The sequence below is a fragment of the Hylobates moloch genome, unplaced genomic scaffold (genome assembly GCF_009828535.3).
Source record: "Hylobates moloch isolate HMO894 unplaced genomic scaffold, HMol_V3 SCAFFOLD_2, whole genome shotgun sequence".
Classification (NCBI taxonomy): Eukaryota; Metazoa; Chordata; class Mammalia; order Primates; family Hylobatidae; genus Hylobates; species Hylobates moloch.
The window spans coordinates 15285280-15302344 of record NW_026652277.1 but is presented as its reverse complement, the minus strand read 5'-3'; the positions used below and the strand labels follow the sequence as shown (position 1 = coordinate 15302344).

The window sequence follows — 17065 nt, the reverse complement described above, 5'->3', positions numbered from 1 at the left end:
AGCCTGTAATCCTCAAGCCATGGCCAGAGTTGCATTCTTTACAGATATTTCAGAGTGCATTGGAATTGGGCTATTATGTAAAGTGGCCTGTATTGGGAGGTCACTGTGAAATGTAGGCTATTGGCTTGGGTAGAGTCATGCACAGTGAGAGGAAAGCTTTGGTTCCGTTTGTGGCACCATTCAGAATTTTCAAGAAAAAGGATGTGAATCAGATTTTCCTAGATTGTTCCTGATGTGTGTTTATACAACACAGGCTCACATTCTGGTGGACTGTGGAGAAGACAATCTGTGTGTTCCTGACTTGAAGCTGTCGGCTAGACCGTAAGTTTAAATAACAAAACGTGTGCTTTCTATCTAATGGAATTACAGGTATTTATGTAAAGGTTCTCTGGAGAAAGTGACTACCAAAAACTATGCTGCGTGAAATTCTTAAGCTTGGCTACACTTTGGGTTAGCCTGTAGTTTGGGTCAGTTATTTGTCACTGGTGTCAAATGACACACCCTAAGATTTTGCCTGGGCCGTTTCATCTTTCAGCAAAAGTGAAAAAAAAAATGTTTTTGTTGAAAGTAAACTCATTGATGGGGTGGCTCGGGTTATATTTACTTGCCTCAGTCAAGTAGACAAAGGATTCAGACAGGCAGGTTCCATCTACACCTTCAACCAAACTTTTTTTCAGCACCCCATGACTCAAAGTCACCCTTAAAACTGTCAAAACAAAATTAATTTTAACTTACTGAATAAATAAACCCAAATAGCACTCTATGGAGTAAAGCAGAAGGTGTCACAAAATTTAAAAGAATCAAAGGGCTTCACAGCTGCCAGTAATGGACACCCCCATTCCAGCACTGGAAATTGCACTGTATTCTGTTATGGGAAGATATGGACTGGGATGTAAAATATCCTGTGGGGAAGAAACAGATTTGTGTTTCTTTCCCTCCCAGGAGCTATCTTACTGCCAGTGTTTGGAATCTGCTTGGTAACTTCTCAGAGGGACTTCCCCCAAATTTCATAATTTATCAACTTCAAATGCAATCGCTTTGAGTGAGGTTAAAAAGTGGAGTAGGCATTTCCAATTATTGGTTTGATTTGCAGTTCTAAGTGAACTGCGTTTCTTCAAAATACCTTGAAGTCCTCTACCAGTGATTTAAGATCTTATTGTATCTGCCTGCTTCTTCCCTCTCATTATTTCCTTTGCATTAATCTATCCCTCTTGCTTTCTAAACCACCTCTCCTCTTTTTATTCCATTGCCCATTTTCTTCCTAACGTATGTTTTCAGTGAAGTGCTGAAGCTGCTTCATTCTGGCTTGTAAGTGAAACGTTAAATATGCAGTAATTTTGTTGGTAGATTGTTAAATATGTTGGTAGCTTGAAAATGACCACGGTTCATGGATTTACACCACTGGAATCTGAAAACGCTGTAAATCAATTCTTTTTTTTTGTTTTGTTTTTGAGAATTGGTTGTTAGACATTTACCAACACACTACTGGGTGTTTTCCTGCCCTTTTAACCCAGAGGTGATTCTCTTGCCTCTTCCTACCATCTCTTCACGATGGTCCATCTTCTTTTTTTGCACTTGCCATTTTTCTTTTCCTCCTCTATAAATCCTTAAATAAAATATTCACAAAGCCAAGAAGTAGAGTACCTAACACTTCTTTTTAAACTGCATTTTTAGAGATAAGCATCAGGTAATCATTGGAGACGAAAATCACCTTATGCTCATAATAAATGCAAGAAATGAAGGGGAAGGAGCATATGAAGCTGAACTCTTTGTAATGATACCAGAAGAGGCAGATTACGTTGGGATTGAACGCAACAACAAGGTAATGCCTGCAAATTGTTTGAAGTCAAGAGCTAGGTATATTTTTGAAGTCAAGTAAATGTTAAGAAGGGCCATCTTAGCTGAGAGTTTCTTCCTTAATGAAAGACAGCAAAATGATACCTTCTTTTGTTAAATCATAACAGCAATGAGCCACAAAGCGGGGGTGGGCTTACACAGTATTAATGTCTTTCTTTGCCACAGTGCAAAGATAGATTGGCCAAAGATTGAGAGTTAAAGCAAAAAAAAGAACAAGACTGGCTGAAAGAAGCAGCTTACCAACACGATCAAAAAGCTAAACTCCCAAGCTAACTTCCTGTCTTCACTGACTTTTCTAGCCTTGCATTGAGTTCCTATCAGTTTCAAGCACATGTCAGGAAGCCTGGTTTTCGTTATTGGTTAGAGAAGAAGGTCCAGCCAATCCCTGCTGAGCACTGATAAAAGCCTGGACCGGCACCGGAAGGGAAACAAGGTCCTTTCCCTTTCTTCTTGGTCCACCTTGTCAGAATTATGACCAGGAACAGCCTGGTCTTCCTCATTTGCCATTCCTCAATGCCACTATTTGTTTAAATGACAACAACGATATTTATAGTCTTCCCCTTCCTTATCAGAACATGAATCTTCCCATTCAAAGCATCCTCCAGTTCTGCAGTGTCCTTAATCACTTGGTCTAGAAAACCATTAAAAATACATTGTAGAATAACAGAGAAAGTCCCTCAGTGTCTGAAATATACAAACTCACAATTAAGGGTAAAGCCCAAGTGTCACGTTTCCTTCATAGGATGAGGTGTAGAGTAGGTGCTCCCTAAATACTTGCTGATAGCGTTGCTCATTTAGCGTAAATGTGTTAAATGTCTACTAGTTTCCAAATACCACACCCCCTGAGGACCTTGTCCATTTTAATGATTGAATAATGTAATGCAAAGTAATTCTTCTAAACAGATGTTAACAAACTGTTGTTGTGATGTTGGTATTTTAAAGGCATTAAAAAACTTAGGAATATAAAATTCTCTGTTCACACTTCTAGTGTCATGATTTTTGTTTGTTGGTTTTAGTTGAATGATCTTCTTAGTAAAAAACAAAAAATTAAAAAATCCAAATGGGTAATGATAAAGCATCTTTAATAGTCATTTAAAATCCTTGAGTTTCTGTTGAAGAAATGCACAGGAAAAAAAAAAAACTCCAAAGTCATCAAATGTTATACATTAAATAGGTACTGCTGTTTTGTGTATGTCCGTCACATCTTAATAAAGTAGTTTTTTAAAAAAATAGTCCTAAATTATTCTTAACTCTTCCATGTTGACAGTGAAGTTGGATAGAGGGGAAAAATAATTCCATTTCTTTTCAAGAGTGTTCGCAACTCTCCACTCAGCTTTCATTTCCCTGTTATTTCAAACATGAAAATCAATATAAACCCTAATTTCTCCAGTGAGTGGTTTGTAATCATCCCATTTTCTTCTTTCTTGTATTTTTTTTTTTTTTTTTTTTGAGACAGTGTCTTGCTCTGTTTCCCAGGATGGAGTGCAGCAGCGTGATCATAGCTCACTACAACCTCCGATTCCTGGGCTCAAGCAAAACCCTCATCTCAGCCTCCTGAGTAGCTAGGACTACAAGTGTGCACCACCATGCCTGGCTAATTTTTGTATTTTCTGTAGAGAAGGGGTTTTGCCATATGGCCCAGGCTGGTCTCGAACATCTGGGGTCAGGCGATCCGCCCACTTTGGCCTTCCAAAGTGCTGATATTATAGGCACAAGCCATCCTTGCCTGGCCAATTATGTGATTTTTTTTTAATCCTCTTCATTTCTCTATCAAAGTCACTTTAAGATACAAATAAATAAGAATAAATGGAGTAATTATACATACAACTTATAAAAATGGTGTTTAATAACCACTTTGATTTGAAGATGTCATTTCATAATAAAATGTCTACATGCAAAAACAGAAAGAAAAATGTCGTCTACAAATACCTGCAGATAACACATAAACAAACACAAAAATGAAGCTTGAGTGTGTTTTGTTTTTAATATTCCAGAGCTCCACTCATATTTTTATTTCAATTCCCTTCTTGTCACTCCACCCCTGACTTCACTAAACAAAGGACCTATTCTAAAATGTTCTTTTAGCAAAACATCCAGTTTACTGTTGGCTTGGTTGCATAGAAAACACGGGAGAGCACTTAGGATTCTATCTTTGGCTGTAAACATTACAAGGGACATTATCTGTAATCTCAAATGATTCCTTCACTACTTTTTTCTCCGTCAATTTCCCTTTGGCAGAGACTTTGCTCGGTCTTTGAATTTTACGTGACTAAGCCATATTCTAATTTCTTCCTTGTTTGGAAACAGTTTGAGGTTTGTGTACCTTTTGATTTCAACTCAGTTCAAGATTTTTTAACCATTTTTTCCTCAAGGGGAAAAATATTAGGCATTATCTGATTGTAAGGTTGGCTATTCTTTTGTTGAAAACATTCGTCTTTTTAGAAAATGTAAATGCTTATCATCTCTTGCTCTAGAAACCTTAGTTGAGCCAGCCTTTATATTTCCTTTTGGTGATTTTTATCCTTTTCTGTGAAAAAAGGTGTATATGTTTTATATTTATCATCATCATCATCATTATGATTATAGTAAGATACATGTAAGATATAATTTATCATTTTAGCCATTTTCAAGTGTGCAGTTCAGTGACATTATATTTACATGGTAGTGCAACATCACCACTGTCCATCTCCAGACCTTTTTCATCATTCCAAACTGAACCTCTGCAACCCTTAAAAATAATTCCCCATTGCTCCCTCTCCCCAGGCCCTGGTAAGCACCATTCTACTTTCTGTCTCTGTGAACGATTCTAGGGACCTGTTAACATCTCTTGTTTAATCTCTCACAGCCGCCTCACCTTCAGCATGTCTGTATCCAGACTTTTGGTCTTCCCACTCACACCCCTCTTCCCTTTCATTTTCTTTTTTCTTTCTTTTTTTTTTTTTATGGAGTCTCACTCTGTTGCCCAGGCTGGAGTGCAGAGGCATGATCTTGGCTCACTACAACCTCTGCCTCCCAGGTTCAAGTGATTCTCCTGCCTCAGCCTCCTGGGTAACTGGGATTACAGGCGACCACCACCATGCCTGACTAATTTTAGTATTTTTAGTAGAGATCAGTTTCACTATGTTGGCTAGACTGGTCTTGAACTCCTGACCTCAAGTGATCCCCCAGTCTTGGCCTCCCAAAGTGCTGAGATTACAGGTGTGAGCCACCACATCCAGCTTCCCTTTCATTTTCTATGTAGGAGAATGACGCCAGCATCCCCTGGTTTCTAACACCTAAAAAGTGATGCCAGCCTGGATGAGGGTGATGACAGTAGCAGTTGGATGGAGAGAAGGATATGAACTAGAGAGATTGTAGACGGAGTCCATCCAACAGCCACTGTCACCACCTTCATCCAGGCTGCCATGATCTTTTGCCCAGATTATTGCAACAGTCTTCCTAGTTCGTCTTGCCAACTCCTTACCTCTAACCTAGAAAAAAATCCATCTTTCTAAATTACAAATCTGAGCATGGCACTGTCTTCAAATCCTCACTAGCTCCTCACTAGCTTTGAGGATAAGATCCAAATCCTTCAGATAACGCATGAGGCCCTTGATCATATCACCCCTGCTCGCCTCTTCAGCCTCATCGCTAAATGCTGAGGCTTCCAGCCAGCTTGAGTTCCTTTTCCATTCCTGTAATGACACGGAGAGCTTGTTCCAGCCATTTCTCCTCCCAGCACCCTAACTCTGCTCCCTCATCCTCTTTATCTATCCCACTTATTTTCACTTCTTTCTACTCAGCCTTCAAATAATAATTGAGACTTAATAAAAATTGAGGCTTAATAATAATTGAGACAATAATAATTGAGGTGGCTAACATTTATTGAACAACTGCTATGAACTGGGTAATCCTCTGAGTTCTTGAATGCATTTCATTCTTTTTTTTTTTAATAGCATTAGGAGATATACCTAATGTAAATGACGAGTTAATGCATGCAGTACACCAACATGGCGCATGTATACATATGTAACAAACCTGCACGTTGTGCACATGTACCCTGGAACTTAAAGTATAATAATAATTTTTAAAAAGAATGCATTTCATTCTTATAACAGCATTAAAGAGAAGCTGCTGTCACTATCCCTGTTTTATAGATAAGAATAAGTTAAGTAACATGCCCAAGGTTATACAGCTATTATGTAGCAGAATCAAGTTCAACATCAACCGTTAGGTCCAGGCCCCTGTTTGTTTTTTGGTTTTGTTTTGTTTTGTTTTTTTGAGATGGTGTCTCACTCTGTCACCCAGGCCAGAGTGCAGTGGCGCGATCTCAGCTCACTGCAACCTCTGTCTCCCAGGTTCAAGTGATTCTCCTGCCTCAGCCTCCCTAGTAGCTGGGATTACAGGCACCGGCTACCATGCCCAGCTAATTTTTGTATTTTCAGTCGAGACGGGGTTTCACCATGTTGGCCAGGCTGCTCTCAAACTGCTGACCTCAGGTGATCCACCTGTCTCAGCCTCCCAAAGTGCTGGGATTACAGATGTCAGCCACCACGCCCGGCTGGGACCCTGTTCTTAACCACTGATATGCACTGCCCCCATCAGCTTAGATGCCACTTCCTCCAGGATGCCTTCTCTGATTGCTTGGCTCTATGTGCAGGTCCTCCTTTGTTACTATCTATTTATCCTATCATAAAATTTCCCATCTCTACTGCAATTGTGTGTTTCCACTGCTGTTATAATTGCTGACAATTACTTGTTACGTTGTTAAAATAATTAAGAATTCAGTGAGGACAAGGGGTCTTATTTGTCAGGCCTGGTAAATAGTGGGTACACAGTTAATATTTTCAGTGAATTAAGAACACTCTAAGAGCTATAAATGGATTAGAACAAGAATGTCCCTGGAACTGCAGAGGAAAATAATCTAGAAATGTCCACAAAAAGTGATTGTTCCTCTTATTAAAGAGAGGAAATAATGATTAAAAAAAGAAAAAGGGTGGAGGGGATGCGAAAGGGAGAAAAAACTCTTTGAGTGATGTCAAAGAACTATTTCCAGAAAGCTGGGGGAAAACTGTACATATAACTTTTAACCTTTAGGTGAGATTAAAAAAAAAAAAATGACTATAGAAACTAAATCCTTGAATGTAATTCAAGAGACATATGAGCACTTACGAAACATTTTTCTGGGTTTTGTTTTTTCTGTTTTCATGACTGAGTTAATAATCGCAACACAAAGCATCTCTGTATGATTAGGGGTTGGTTATGGATCCTTAAGGAGCTGAATACATACTAAACCTAACTTTGAGAAGAAAGAACATTACCACCTTTTTGAAAAGATGTTTCTTAGCTCATCCAACGTAACTAACTGTCTTTCAGGATATTTGAAGAGAGGATGTATTAACTTGTGCCTCCAAATATGAGTGACCCATTCCTTTCTCAATAAATAGGACAGATATTTCCATGTGTCTGTCTATCTGGGGATTCTGGGAGCAGGGTTTTATACTTAGTTGCATACTTGTCTGTTTCATTGTAGCCTTCTCTTTTACAAGAAAGTGTCAGCTGCCTCTACTCTGGTGTTCCTGAACCATCACTTACTTTGTGTCCAAGTTTGCTCTAGGCATTAGGACTAGAACAGACACAAAAACCTCTGCCTTCTTGAAGCTTATATTCTCAAAGTGTGTAGTTTACCTACAGAATTCTTTAGCTAGATGTCTGGGGAATGTTTCGTGTTTTTTGCTTGGGTTTTGGATTTGGACTTTTGTTAATAAAATACAAGGGAATGGAAGATCCTTTCTGAAATTTTATATTATTTTCTTACATAAAATTTCAATAGATAACAGAAAAGGACAAAAAAAATAAAAAATAAAATAAAATTTCAATAGAGCTGACAGACGGATAAATGGACATTATATTGAGAACCCTTTTCCGAACCTATCACAGGGACAGAAATTCCCCCCAAATTTGCTGCTTTATGAAGGTCCTTATGTTGCAAGCTTACCTTTGGGAACAAGGGTGATGGATAATATATCAATGGCACATAACAAGTTAGAGTGAAATAATGGAAAAGTGTAAGTAGCTATGGCTGCATGCAGAGTGGCACCATAGGGTTTGAGGTATGGAAAAAGAATAGGGTAGAAAGTGAGGGGTGGGTTTCTGAGCAACTGGGAAAAGCATGCAGACATGAAGAGGAGCTGGGAGCCAAGGGCAACTGTTCCAGAACAAATCTGTATCTCCCCTCTCATCTGTTCAACCTTGAGAATTTGTCCAGTATATAGCTTCAAGAACCTCTTCTAACTTCAGTTTGTATGAACTCTACTTGGAATAGGATATAAGGGGAGGAAAGGAAATAGGAAGTACTGCTAAACGTGAAGATATTCTCTTTACATCTGAAATATTGAAGAACAGAAGAAAGTCGATTGCATGATCTCAAAATGGGACCATGGTGTATAGGAATTTGTGTTCAAGGCAATTCTCCAGCAAATGGTCATTGAATCGTATGATAATCTATACATATTATGATCATTTTGTTTTTGGAAGGCTTAATAGAATAAATTCATTTACTCATGTTTAATAATTTGTGATTTTCATGCCCTGAGTTTCACATTAACCTTAGTGAAGATACTATCTAAACTGTTTATATAAATACTATATTACGCGTTGTTTTCCTTAATGAAACACAGTAAATATGCTTACCCACCCAACACATTTATTTCTAAAATTTAACTTTTACTTTTCCCTCTCCATTTTCTCTTCTGAGTTAAGGGTCATCAATTACTTTTTTTGCACTGTTGCCTCCTGGGTGTTTGAGATGCAGGGGAGCTCCCAGGCCCCCAGCATGGCTTTTGTGTCAGGATGTCATTTATCCTGCCCCCTAAACCCCTTGTTCTTTCCCATCATAGGGATTTCGACCACTGAGCTGTGAGTACAAGATGGAAAATGTAACCAGGATGGTGGTGTGCGACCTTGGGAACCCTATGGTGTCTGGAACAAACGTAAGAGAGAACCAGAAATACTGACTGATTTCCTTCTAACTGGACTTTACAGGGAACAAATGGAAAGCTCTCCAGTTACCACTCAGCAACTCAGCACCTAGCAGCAACAACAAATTAGGCAGGAAATTGCCAGAGTACTGGGATTTCACATTATAACCTACACAGAGTGAATCGTCCCAGGCTAAAAACACAGAAAGATGCACGCTCTTCTATGCTTTCTCTTTATACATTACTCTTGCCTGTCTTTTAGTTACAACAATTTTATACAGACTTTGTTTTTACTATAGATATTTTCTTTAAATACTTTTTCTTTGAATTCAAAAAGAAATGCCATGTAAGTTAAAGACTTTAAAAATAACCAAATCAGGACAAAGATTTTAGCAATGGCAATTAAAGGAAGGACATGACATTCAACAGTGACCAAAAGTAAAAAAAGAATTCCCTTTTCAAGGGAGATTCAGGTACATATTTGCATTTTAAAGATGCTGATTAGTCTTTCAGTTAATAAATTAGCCTGATGTTTCATACTTTTGCTTGAGCATTTGAAACTTTTCTCAAGTTAGAATATTATGCTAGAATGATATTTTTGCTCTTTTATGCTATAATGTTGCATTGATCTTGGGTATTCAAAAATGTGCTGAAACTATAGTAAACTCACTTCTTGGGGCAAAAATAAATAAATATTTCAATGGCAAGTATATTCCTATGACATATTATTATTGGTTACCATGGATTGATTGTCCTCTAGGTTATAAATTCATCACTGGGAGGAGGGGAGCTTTTTATGTTATTTTATTGAATTTTCAAAACAACCCTGTGAGTCAAGTATTTTCTTTATTTTATGGATGAGGAAACTGAAGCTCAGAGAAGTCAGATGAATTGGCCAAAGCCTCACAGAGGGTAAAGGTTAGAACAAGATTCAAACCAAGTCTTACCGCAAAGCCCATGTTCTATTCGGTCTGCAACATGGTGAAAAGCCCTTGGATAAAAACAAATGAATAACAGATGAGACTTTAAAATGAAGCACTGAAAGAGAGAATGGGATGTCTACACTGAGATATTAGAACATTTTTCACTATCATAGTCCTTTTATCTGGAAGCTAATGAATCGTTTTGCTACTTTTTTGAGAAAAATCCAACTGCCTATTTTATTTTGAGATGGAGTTTCACGCTTGTTGCCCAAGCTGAAGTGTAATGGCACGATCTTAGCTCACTGCAACCTCCGCCACCCAGGTTCAAGCAATTCTCCTGCCTCAGCCTCCTGAGTAGCTGAGATTACAAGTACACGCCAATGTGCCTGGCTAATTTTGTATTTTTAGTAGAGATGGGGTTTCTCCATGTTGGCCACCTGCCTTGGCCTCCGAAAGTGCTGGGATTACAGGCATGTGCCATCGAGCCCAGCCTCAATGGCCTAATTTAATATGAAGAGGGTTACCTAAGACAAAAGAGAAATGAATTGAGGTGGTAGCAACAGTGTTAGCATCTGTAGGTGATGGTCCACTCGTTCCTTTTTCAGTATTAGAAGTGTTACAGCTAGACCAGAGGTCATCTAAGGATAATCTGGGAACAAAACTGGCCACCAGTATCATTCAAAGTGGAGGAAAAATGGCAGTGTGGTCTTAACCACAAATGTGTTTATGTGAAAGGATGTCAATTCATTTTAGAAGTCGGGAAGTAAATTGTTTATATTCGTTTATCTCTGAGGTCTATAGTAGAAGAAACCCTAATAGCTTTCTTATCTCATTCTTTAATGCCCTTAAACACATAAAATTTTATTGCATTCTGTTTTGTTATAAAACACTTTGATTTATATTCTTCTTCATTTTGTACTTTAAAAAGAATAGTCTCAGTGGGTTGTGGTAAAATTCCAAATGGAAAAGCAGTGCTGAAAATTTTAAAAGCATCATAAATTGCCAGGAATGTTTAGTTCTATTATCTTTTAAAAATCATTTTCAAGTGACTTGGTATTTTAACTTAACAAAATATTCAAGATAGTATTCAGAAGTTTTACTTCTGATTTTTAAATAGTAAAGTCATTTCCATAGAGTAGCTATAGTAATATAAGATGTTTACATGCCAATAAGATTCATGACAAGTTGCAAATTTTCTCGTGGGAAAATTTTTTTAAACGGTGGGGTCAATGAAAGCGCTTTAAAATCAATGCCATGAGACCTGGTGTTTGGTACTAGTTAAGGACACATGCACCTCCTACCAGTATGAAATTGTCACACCTTCATTGGGTCTCTGTCCCAAGCTGATTGTTCTATAACGAAAACCAACATTAGGTAGCCTCTATCGCAATACAGTAAGGTTTCTATCACTGGAAATAAGCAAACAAGAACAAACTCTCATCATTCTTTTGGCATTTTTTTTGTTTTGTTTTGAGATGGAGTCTCACTCTATTGCCCAGGCTGGAGTGCAATGGCACGATCTCGGCTCACTGCAACCTCCACTTCCCGGGTTCAAGCGATTCTCCTGCCTCAGCCTCCCGAGTAGCTGGGATTACAGGCACTCACCACCACACTCAGCCAGTTTTTGTATTTTAGTAGAGACGGGGTTTCACCATGTTGGCCAGGCTGGTCTTGAACTCCTGACCTTGTGATCCACCTGCCTCGGCCTCCCAAAGTGCTGGAATTACAGGCGTGAGCCACCCTCGTGTCCAGCCTCTTTTGGCAATTTTTATTGCACTGCTTCTATATGCCAGGTTCTAAGCTAGAGTCGGCAATATAGAGATAAAAACATACAACCTTCACTCAATAAGAAACTCAAAATTAGCAGTGTCATAAGTTGAGTGGTGGAGGAGTGGTAAAAAAAGGGAGACAGAGAATAAAAAGGAGAATAATTCTGCCTGGCCCAGCCCATAGAATCAGAGAATGTATTGCAGGAGATATATCCTGTCCCAAGCTTTCAGGCATGAGTTAGGAGTTCTTCAAGTAGAAAAGGCAAGAAAAAGCTAAAAGCCTTCTTAAAATGAGAGAAGAGCCTGATAGAAAATTGCTCCTTTGGAATTTTTAAAAAACTTCATCCAGCCGGGCCCTTTGGCTCATGCCTGTAACCCCAGCACTTGGGGAGGTCAAGGCGGGCAGATCGTGAGGTCAGGAGTATGAGACCAGCCTGGCCAACATGATGAAACCCCGTCTCTACTAAAAATACAAAAAATTGCTGGGTGTGGTGGTGCACACCTGTAATCCCAGCTACTCAGGAGGCTGAGGCAGGAGAATCACTTGAACCTGGGAGGTGGAGGTTGCAGTGAGCTAAGATCATGCCTCTGCACTCCAACCTGGGTGAGAGAGCAAGACTGTCTCAAAAACAAAAAAAAATCCTTGCTGGGGCATAATGCCTTATAATTAAGACACTTTTGGGTTTAAATACCAGCTATACCAGCTGTGATACTTTGAGCAAGTCACACTGAAATGAGAAAACACCTACCTGTAGGACCGTTTGGAGCAATGAATGATGTGACAAATGTAAAGCCATTAGGACAGTACGTAGCTCGAAGCACATTCGGCAAGGGCTGGTGAACTGGTGCTGCTGATTTATGACAAAAGAGATGATTTATTATTAGTTCATACTATTACTGATTCATGTGAATATAAGTTTTTGTTAATGGTTTGATTCTGATACTATAATGGCTGTGATAACAGATTTGAAAGTTAGCTTGCAGGGATTTAAATTCTAGCTCTGTGATTTATTTGCAATGCACCTGGAGCAAGGTACTTCATCTCTCTAATCCTCAGGTTGCTGCTCAATTGTATAATGTCAGCAACAACAGCCCCTACCCCAGAGTGCTTTTTGGGATTACATGAGATCATGTGTGTAAGGCATAGTATAGTGCTTGGAAGAGTAAGTAACATAATATTACAGATGTGTTAACTATTATTTTTACTTCCTTATTTATATCATCATTGAATTTATTTTCCCCATGTTTTTATCTATTTCCAGGTTATGAAAATAATAAAAGCAGTTTTAAAAATTTGGAAAACTTTAAAAGGAGAAAATAATCCATGTAACTGTAACCTCACCTAGAACATATTATTCTGAAACGTTTTCCTATAGTACATCCACACTCCTTTACTGTGGAGGAATTTTTTGATTTGTAGACTTTTAAAACCAAAAACCATAGCTGAGGTGCATTGCACATAAACATTGTAACCTTCACTCATTGTTGATTGTTATTACATTAGAAGCATTTTCCATATTATTGCGTTGACTTCACAGCTATAATTTCAATGACTACATAATTGTCCATCAAACAGAAGCATCATAGTTTTCTAAGTCAATTTCTGGCCAGGAGTGGTGGTTCACGCTTGTAATTCCAGTACTTTGGGAGGCCAAGGCAGGAGAATTGTGTGAAATCAGGAGTTCAAGACCAGACTAGACTCTGCTCTACAACTAACAAAAAAGTTCACCAGGTGTGGTGGTGTGCACCTGTGGCCCTTGCTACATGGGAGGCTAAGGAAGGAGGATCACTTGAGCCTGGGAATTAAGGCTACAGTGAGCCATGCTCACACTACTGCACTCCAGCCTGGGTGACGGAGTGAGACCCTGTCTCAATCAATCAATCAATCAACTAATCAGTGTCTTCTCATATATTTGGATTATTTTCAATTTAACACACAAAAAGGTGGCAGGAGAAGAGGCAGTACAGGACTAAATGGAGAGAGAGAACCAACCTGTACTGTGACCTGAATCTTCTGGGGCCTGTAGTTCATTGCATGAGTTCTCTCGGCTCTCAGCCACCTGGGGTAGAAGCAGAACAAAGGAGAGAGTTACAGTGATCCAGGGTAGGGTTTTGCAGGAATGACTTACAAAATATTTTTATGTTGTGTACAAGCTACTCTTGTGTAATAGCTTTATGTCCTGTGTGATTTTATTTTATTTTTTAGTATTCCCTAGGCCTCCGATTTGCAGTTCCACGTCTTGAGAAAACAAACATGAGCATTAACTTCGATCTCCAAATCAGAAGGTTAGACCTTTACATGCCTGTATTGTTGACAGCACTCAACAGAAAAGAGACCTACAGTGAAATGATGCCACCTGTCAAGGCCCTTGGCCTTAAAAGCTCATCTGAAATTAGAACCCAGACTTTCACAGCCCATTTCTTCTTTGTTTTTCTCAATTGTTTCAGTAATTTCAACATTTTAGGGGTTTTGAAAAAGAGATTGAATTATACAGACCAAGTTATGAGATAGCAAAATTTTGTCCTGGGCACCCTCTCACCTGCTTTACTTCCACTTTTCTTCATTCCAAAGCACATGTCTTTCCCCACCCTAACTCCCATGCTCTCAGCTGGGCATCAGCTAGTCCCTCAGGACAAAATCTGTGAAAAAAAAAAAAGCATAGATTTTGCAATGGCAATCCTGAAGTCTCTTCAATTTTCAAGAATGAGTGAATCTCTGATGGCTTACCTGTGTGCACTGTAGCAGGATGCAGGTGAGATACTCTATTTTGAGGGCAAGCCCTTCTCTAGCAATGATAAGCAGAGCCATACAGGTAGCTGCTTCTCTTTTCTAAGGCTGATGCCATTTGAGAATTCAACTGTAACTTTACCCGCTTACCACCTATTCTGTTTGCTCCTTTGTGGCTGAAAATAATATTTCGTGAACAGGAAGACCCGAAGAAAGTAGTAGTGTGGCATTTGGGCTGGGGCTTCCCAGCTGTGAACTTAAACCCATTAGCTGGGTAATGGAATCAGTTTAATGGCTCTAGACCCATATTAAAAAGAAATTGAATGGAAAGTAACATATAATATAATATAATATAATATAATATAATATAATATAATATAATATAATATAATATATATAATATATATTAATACAGCTCATGAAATGTTCCTTTCAGTAAGTATACATATGTGTAGTAAGATGTCTAGTGAGATGTATGTATTTTTTGTGATATGCAGCTTAAAAAGTTTGCAAAACACTGATGTAAACAGGACATGCAAGCCTTCTGTATTTATTTATACCTTGCCTGGCATGTTGAACCCTTGCTCTAACTATTACATGAATATGAAGTCAGTATCCACAATTTGAGTCTCAAATACTAGTGTGCAAGATGGTTAATTTCTAAGTTTATCTTAATATCTTGCAAGAAGTACCATTAGAGTGTGATAACTTTTAGAATAATGACTCCATGCAATGGATTACTTTTTAAATAGCTACTTCAATAAAAGGCTTAGGATTTTTAAAAAATACATAAACTCTGTAAGAATGTAGCAGATTTTAAAAATCCACAACCCATGTCACAAATTACTCTCCCACCCCAAACTTTGTGATAGATTTCTAGAGAGGAAGGTTTTCTCAACTTACCTAAGGTGTTCATTTCTGACCTTAATGAAGTCTTTCTTGAATTTAACTTAGACATTTTATGCTGTATTTTAGGTTTTTTTAATCTGGATAAAATTTAGTGATGGGATACAGATGGAATAAATTCTTCTGTAATATTCCTTCATTTTACCAAAAGCATGTTAAATCATTTCTTTGTATCTATAAAAATATATCATAGGTTTAGGTAGCCCTAAATATTTTTATTTTGGAAATCTTCTGTTGATATTTCTAAGTATCTTAAGAAAGAAACCAAAAACAAAAACAGAAAAAACATGTCATGGCAAAGGACCACCATCCCTCCAGACAGTAACCTGAAGTTTCTATTCCTCTGCATCATTTTCTGTGCCAGTGATCCTCCGGTGACATGAAGCTTTGTGTCACCTGTGGAAAGATACATCTCTCATAAAATACACAACCTTTATATAGAAAAGAAGTCTGGTACAAAGCAAATTCACTGATATTTCCTCTTCGCTCTTGGTTGAAGTTACAAAAGAAAATGGATGCAATTAGTAGTTCATCTAAGAAGCAAAAGACACGAGGTAGTGTTGTAGATGCCTTCCCCAAGTCCATCCTGTAGATCATCATTTAAATAATGAATTCAGTAATGAAGTGCCGAATTTGCTGTAAAATAGAAGTGGCCATGTTTTTAACATTCCCCTTCATCTAAAACAAAGGGTCATGACTGATTACATTCCATTTCCACTCGTGACTATTTTAACATTACCCTTAAAAAATATAAAAATGCAGAAAGAACTGGAATATACATACAGCATTAAATTCCCAAAACATACATTATAGATATAAAAGCAAGAATACAGTGTTTGAGGCTGGGCACGGTGGCTCACGCCTGTAATCCCAGCATTTTGGGAGTCCAAGGTGGGTGGATCACTTGAGGTCAGGAGTTTGAGACCAGCCTAGCCAACATGGTGAAATCTTTTCTCTACTAAAAGTATGAAAATTAGCTGGGTGTGGTGGTGCACGCCTGTAGTCCCAGCTTCTCTGGAGGCTGAGGCAGGGGAATTGCTTGAACCCGGGAGGCAGAGGTTGCAGTGAGTCAAGATTGCGCCACAGCACTCCAGTCGGGGTGATAGAGTGAAACCCCATCTCAAAAAAAAAAATACAGCATTTGAGTAAAACACTGTAAAAACTCAATTACTAGGGTATTTGAGAGGTGAGCATTTATCTGCATGCTTTGCTGGCTTACTCCAAAGCTGTAAATAAGGATCTAAATGGATGGTTTTGCATTTGGTTTAAATGTGTTTAAACCAAAAATAAATTAAACCAAATGTTCTGAAGTCTAAACTCTTACAGGCATATATTGACTGCCATGACCTGCATTTAATGAATCCCTTTTCCACAAATAGAAGTCAAGAGAGAAATGGGCTTTATATGTTAATAAACTTAAAATATTTCCTGTTACCAAATATTTGCATTAAGCGGTCTCTCTATGCCCTCACTCTGCACGACATAAACATTTTCCTCCCTGTGTACAACGGGTCTCAGATTGCAATTGCCACATACAAACAGGTCTTGGAGACTGTCCTCAGAGTTTCTTCCTTAGTAATGGTGAGATGAATACTGTGTTATCTTTGCTGACATTCCAAAGACCGCAGAAAGCATAGAGAGAATGTTAGAATATAGGAAATAGGAAATAGTAAGAAAAAAGAAAATAGCATCGGAGTAATAAAGTGAAAAACACGTCTATCCATAGTATATAACATAGGGTGCAGTTGTAGAGTGGAAATTCATCATTCCTTGTGTAGAACCAGCACCAACAGTTTAAATAGTTCAGCTTCCATGGCGGTGATGGATGGCTTGTTTGGATGTAGCAGCGGTATTAGTGAGGGAGCTTTCCTTTCAGGAAAGAGGTCAAGGAAGCATCCAAGTTATTTATCAAGCCTGGTTCCT

General features: G+C 38.4%; 1 protein-coding gene and 1 long non-coding RNA gene across 2 annotated transcripts in view; one reads left to right on the top strand and one right to left on the bottom strand.

Annotated features, from left to right (window-relative positions):
• The window catches only part of ITGA8 (integrin subunit alpha 8), a 204543-nt gene that overhangs the window by 119204 nt on the left and 68274 nt on the right, over positions 1 to 17065 (top strand). Inside the window, exons 19-22 of the mRNA XM_032163020.2 lie at positions 254 to 321; positions 1675 to 1822; positions 8736 to 8828; positions 13715 to 13794. Coding sequence (XP_032018911.1) covers positions 254 to 321; positions 1675 to 1822; positions 8736 to 8828; positions 13715 to 13794 — 389 coding nt within the window. The remainder of the gene's footprint in view (positions 1 to 253; positions 322 to 1674; positions 1823 to 8735; positions 8829 to 13714; positions 13795 to 17065) is intronic.
• Positions 14039 to 17065, bottom strand: part of LOC131382060 (uncharacterized) — a 28436-nt gene continuing 25409 nt past the window's right edge. The window contains exon 3 of the long non-coding RNA XR_009211214.1: positions 14039 to 14148. This is a non-coding gene — a long non-coding RNA (uncharacterized LOC131382060). The remainder of the gene's footprint in view (positions 14149 to 17065) is intronic.